At 49.3% G+C, this 6000-nt stretch overlaps 1 protein-coding gene across 6 annotated transcripts in view; it reads left to right on the plus strand.

Moving 5' to 3' along the window:
- RNF24 (ring finger protein 24) overlaps positions 1-4128 on the plus strand; it is a 93818-nt gene extending 89690 nt beyond the window's left edge. For all 6 annotated transcript variants that reach the window (XM_023217941.1, XM_023217942.1, XM_023217938.1 and 3 more), the window contains one exon: positions 95-4128. In XM_023217941.1, coding sequence (XP_023073709.1) covers positions 95-233 — 139 coding nt within the window. In that variant the 3' untranslated portion in view covers positions 234-4128. The remainder of the gene's footprint in view (positions 1-94) is intronic.
- Positions 4129-6000: the final 1872 nt, after the last annotated feature.

Here is a 6000-nt window from a genome sequence, read left to right on the forward strand (position 1 = left end):
ATTGTCCAGGTGACAGACACGGAGATGTTCAGCAAAACAGCCGTGCCATGAGCATAGGACTGATGTCTTCCCCCTGTGGTGTCTCCTTCTGCAGGTGCCTTATTAAGTGGCTGGAGGTTCGTAAAGTATGTCCCTTGTGCAACATGCCAGTTCTACAGCTGGCCCAGTTGCATAGTAAGCAGGACCGTGGACCCCCTCAGGGGCCCCTTCCTGGGGCAGAGAACATTGTATAGCTTACCACAAGGATCAGACTGTTGCTGGACACGACGTCCGTGTGGAGCCAGGAGGAACACAAGCGGTGTCTGTATTGGCTGCTCTCTACCTAGGACACCAGCTGCCACTTCTTTTGCCTCATGAAGAACTCTTGGGCCAGCCAAGCTGGGAACCTAGGTGTCTGGGTCTTGTGACAACCAAAGCACTTTGACACTACCCCCTGCCAAGAGAAGAGGAGTGGATGAGCCTGCGGGTTTGCCTCAAGAAACTTCACGAGGGTCTCTTACTAACTCCATTACACTCTCTCTCCTGGAGTCTCATCTCCATGTCAAGCAGGAGGGTAAAGAAGGGAACTAAGAGCAGGTCTTTAAAGCCACACCCCCACCTGCGGATGGATGGTTTCTATAGAGGCCACGCAGGCCTTTGTAGCAGCAAACCCTTCCAGCAGCCCTTGAGCCAAGTAAAACCAGCACAACCAGCCGCCAGTGGTCGGTGAGGCAGTGCTGACAAGGCTCATGTTATATTCCTTTGATAAGGCCATCTTGGAACCCAAGAGCTTTGAGTAGCAGTGTCCCTCACCACCCATTTTCCCCTCAGGATTACAACACCTGCTATCAAATCATCTAAGCTGAAAACATTAGATGCGCTTGGAAAGGCCTAGTCAGAAGCCATTTCCTCTTACATTTCCCTCTCCTATGCACCAGTGAGGCCCATCCAGAGCCCCAGCAGCGGGTGGGCCCTGAGTCCACACTGTCCCTGAGTGATCCAGGAGGCTGCCCACATCCCCACATGTGCACTGTGGTTCTAGTGTAGCTGCTATGGGCTCACTGCCACTGCCTCAGGAGGGAGCCACTGTGAACCCCTTGAGTGGCTCCAAAGAGCAGTGGCTTTTTGAGAATGGCCCATACTACTGGCCAAGCTGGATAAAGGGGATGCCGACCCCTTGGCCTCCCACTCCTCCTTCCATCTCTTCTGTCTCTTGCCCCATCTCTTTTTCTACTTCAGAAAAAAAAAAATGCTTGTCATTCACTTTTTAACACTTTATCCCAAATAAGGTCCCTGTGTAATTCTGAAGCTGGTGATCCATTTGGAATTGTAAATAATTTCAGGAAGCTCCTGCAGGGCTGTCCACCGTTGGTGTGTGCCTCAGTATTTGGACTTGCGAAGGTGAAAGTGTCTTTATAGGAGAGAAACGCATGCTGCTCTTCAGCTCTTTCTGTCCAACTTTTCTAGAAATGACTCAGAGTCCATTAGGATTTGTGAATATTGTATAAATCAGCTATGGAAAGCAGCAGGTCAGATGGAAAATTCTTTTCCACAGCCCTGCTCTCCGCCTCCCTCCATCTTAGGAGCGCCTGCCTCAATTCCTCGTCAACTGCTTTGCTCCACTCCATCCCATAGATGTGAGTGGGGGAAGTTTTTCATTAGGAATACATTCTGCGTGACATGGAGAATGGATGAAGGGAGCTTTGCTACTCTGCTCTTGGCATGACTCCAGGATTTTTTTCTGGAATCCAACCTGTGTCGTCTTAGGAGAGGGAACCTGTCCTTGGCTCAGATGGCTGGGGTCAGATGAGGAGGAAAATTTCCATTAGTCTTAGAAGAGTGCTGGACAGAATCCAGTTTGGAAAATTACAAATCCAGTTGGTCAAAATAGGCCATTTCCTATGTGTGACCTATTCGTGGTATGCCAACTGGACTGCTTCCTAAACAGGACAAGGAAAGGGAGGAATATTTTTATATGAAAGCCTTAGCCTGTCTGGCACCCATGAAAAGAACTATGTATGCACTCCTACTTTACACCGTCTTTTTGCATTCTCTATTTGTAGCACGATAGAATTGAATGCTGCAAAACACCCCGTTTATAGTGAGCTGTTTTCAGTGACCAATGTCAGAAGGAGGCTTGCTTCTGGACTAGCCTCACTAATTACCAGCAGCCACCATTTTCCACGGAATGGCCTTGGGACAGATGTCACTTCTCTGTTATGGGGCTCTAATAGGAAAGAGAATTTTTTTTTTCCCTCAAAGGAGGAATTTCCTATGATCAGTACTGCAAATTATTGCTGCTCACAGCTTTTGCAGGATTCTAGTCTTTCAGTTGCAGCCTTTTTCTGTCCCTGTGCATGAGTACTAACAAAAGACGGCCTCACCAAGTCCGTGTATTTGAACAGAGGCAAGTTAATTCATCCCCCTGTCAGAGCCACAGGCATGTTGAGGGGGTTGACACGTAGCACTGGACCAGGGCGCAAAGCCCAGATAGTTCCAGCCGTGAGAGGAAAGCACAAGAATGTCTGCACTCTGCACTCGGCACCATCTTGGGTCTGCTTTGCCCGGATGAGGGACCACTAACAACCTTCTCAGCACATGTGAATGTGGAGTGATTTTAAAATGCATTCATTCTGCTAGGACTGGGCTGGAAGCTGGAACAGTGAGAGTACTTTTTCTGCTCGTAGTCATCTCCCTTTCCCAGCGTGACATCCTCCTGCAGCAAGCCTAGTATCACTAACAGTAGTTCCTGCGACTCTTAGCAACACAACCTGAATATTTGCTCCCTGCATCTGGGTCCTCCACCAGGGCGGGCCTGTGCGTCTGCATTGCTGTACATGCAAATAGAAGGCCTTTTAATTTACATCCTCCTTTAATTCTGATTAAAATTGCAGGGTTTTTTGTTTGAAAGACAATCCTTTTTTTTTTTTTTAAAGAATGAGTTAGGGACTCCTTTATACTCTCTTGGCTAAACACTCGAACCCCATGGTAAAGTCACCCTTTCCGCATCTATCTTCAGGAGTTGCTGGGACTTGTTACTGTGTAGATGCATGGGGATTCTGGTCTGCTCCTGGACCACTGGCTGGTATCCTTTGTGTGTTTCTTAAGCAGCTCAAAGATAGAATGTTGCTGGTCTGCTGTGGGTTAGTGGAGCATAACTCAGCCCTAACTGGACTCCATGGGTGGCTGAATCATTAGTAGTTGCTAGGGAGACATTTGAATTCAGCTGGCTTCAGAAACAGGGAACAAAACCAGCCTGACTTGATTCCTGGTTGGGTCGGTATCAGACACTAGGAAGTTGACATCTGCTTTTCTTTGCCACCTGTGATTTGGTTAGGCCTGTCCCTGGCAGATAAGGTCCTTGGAGCCTGTGCTTGCCTAGCCAGGGAAGGCAGGACAGAAATGGCCAAATAGGGGCAGGTGACCTCTGGGAAGGTCTGAGCTGAGGGATACAGGGGACCTCCCACCATTGCCGGATACCCTGTTCTTGACAAGAAGATCCTTTTCCCCAGTGCCAAGCCCCTTGGATCCATCAGTGGAATAGCCTCGGGCCTTGTCCTTTTCACAACCCCACTTCAAAATCATGTCATCTCCGTGGCCTGATCCTGCTCTAAGCTGCTTTGAACAAGTAGGAATTATTTTTCTGAGAGGCTTTTTGTGAATTATGAAATCCATCCTGGGCGGTATCCCCAGAGCTCTAGGCAGAGTGCTGAGTGATGGAATTGCCTCTTGCCACTCACTAGCCTCAGGCCTTTCTGCAGGTTAGCCTCTGAGTCTCTTTTTCCTCATCTACCACCCAGGTATTGTAATAACACCCCGGCACCTCTTATGAGGGTTAGCTGGTGCCCAGAGCCTGGTGGGCAGCAGGCCTGGTGTCATGGGGGCTGCTGATGCCACATAACATTATCTGGGTCACATGGGCTCCTCTGCTGTCATGATAGGAATAGAACCCCAGCCAAAAAGCCTCCTGAGCTGTAGGGGCTTTCCCTGTGGCCCAGGTTCACCTGGCCCCTTTCTTCCTTGGTCATCTCTGCCTTTGCCCACAGTGAACTCTGACTTAGTGGCTCAGTGCTGAGTACCCCTTTCTTAATGTTTTGAATAGGTAGAGTCCATTCACGTGGTTCACAAATCATAAAGTAGTTAAAAGCCTTTCTTGAGTTCCTGATGCCCAGCAAGCTCAGCTCCTCACTCCATGAGTACTTAGTCTTAGTTTGTTCCTTGGGTATCCTTCCAGAGATCATTTGTGCATGTACACATGTGTATATGTGTGTGTATATAATTTTTCTCCTTTTCTACTCATGCGATAACCAGACAAGTGTATTCAAGGAACATTCCTACTAATGTGGGAAGAGCCATCCCAGAAATCAGAATACAAAATGTGAACCCAGAATTGGGGGATGTTTTTGCAATCACATTCCTGTTGAATAAGACATACTTTCATTTTATTGCAACATACTGAAATTTAGTTTCCTATACAAATCAGAATCTGCAGTCCCTCCCTTACCCCAAATGCCCAGCTAATCCAAGAGCACAACCAGATTTTTCTGATTGACTTTCTGTGACAGGGTGCTCAAGATCAGGCTCTGTAGCTGACAGCAGTGGCACAGGCCTCTCCCAGCTCTGAGCAGCCTCTGCAGGTGCCTGGACAGCTGCTGGTCGCTCCCCGACCTTGGCCAGTTGCAAGTGAGGTGCAGTGGTGATGTGTGGCTACAGCTGTTGTGGTCTTTTAGGCAAACTCTTGTGTCTTTGATGCAGGAGTTTGAGCAGCACCAACTGAAGGCTTCTATTTGGTGGGGCAGACATCTACTGAGCAAGTGCACAGTGAGTCTCATGTTTACCGGTGGATATGCCTGAATGTCCAGTGTCAGTTCATGAAGCTGCTCCCTTTCCCTCCCAGCTTTTTGTTGTTGAGACAGGGTCTTGTTGTCACCCAGGCTGGAGTGCGGTGGCACCACTGTAGCTCACTGCAGCCTCAACTTCCTGGGTTCAAGTGATCCTCCCGCCTCAGTCTGTAGCTGGGTCTACAGGTGTACACCCTGGCTAATTTTCGTATTTTTTGTAGAGACAGGTCTCAACTCACTACATTGCCCAGGCCGGCCTCCCAACTCTATGCACACACTTTGAAAAGAAAATGCTTCTGGTCAGGCACGGTGGCTCATGTCTGTAATCCCAACATCCCAGCACTTTGGGAGGCCGAGGCAGGCAGATCATCTGAGATCAGGAGTTCAAGACCAGCCTGGACAATATGGTGAAACCTCCTCTCTACTAAAAATACAAAAATTTACCCAGCATGGTGACGCGTGCCTGTAATCCCAGCCACTCAGGAGGCTGAGACAGGAGAATTCCTTGAACCCAGGAGGCAGAGGTTGTAGTGAGCCGAGATCACACCACTGCACTCCAGCCTGGGCGACAGAGCTGCTTTTTTTGAAACTAGCTTAAAAAAAAAAAAAGGGCCGGGCACGGTGGCTCACGCCTGTAATCCCAGCACTTTGGGAGGCCGAGACGGATGGATCACGAGGTCAGAAGATTGAGACCATCCTGGCTAACATGGTGAAACCCCATCTTTACTAAAACATACGAAAAACTAGCCGGGCGAGGTGGCGGGCGCTTGTAGTCCCAGCTACTCCGGAGGCTGAGGCAGGAGAATGGCGTGAACCTGGGAGGCGGAGCTTGCAGTGAGCTGAGATCCGGCCACTGCACTCCAGCCTGGGCGGCAAAGCGAGACTCCATCGCAAAAAAAAAAAAAGCTTCCTACAGAATTTTCCCCTTATCTCTTGTTTTCCATTTGACAACAGAAATTACCCCCACCAACTTTTTTTTGAGACGGAGTCTCGCTCTGTCGCCCAGGCTGGAGTGCAGTGGCACGATCTCAGCTCACTACAAGCTCCGCCTCCCGGGTTCACGCCATTCTCCTGCCTCAGCCTCCCAAGTAGCTGGGACTCAGGCGCCGCCAACACGTCTGACCCTTTTAGTAGAGACGGGGTTTCACCGTGTTAGCCAGGATGGTTTTGATCTCCTGAC

The sequence above is a fragment of the Piliocolobus tephrosceles genome, chromosome 20, assembly GCF_002776525.5.
Source record: "Piliocolobus tephrosceles isolate RC106 chromosome 20, ASM277652v3, whole genome shotgun sequence".
Classification (NCBI taxonomy): Eukaryota; Metazoa; Chordata; class Mammalia; order Primates; family Cercopithecidae; genus Piliocolobus; species Piliocolobus tephrosceles.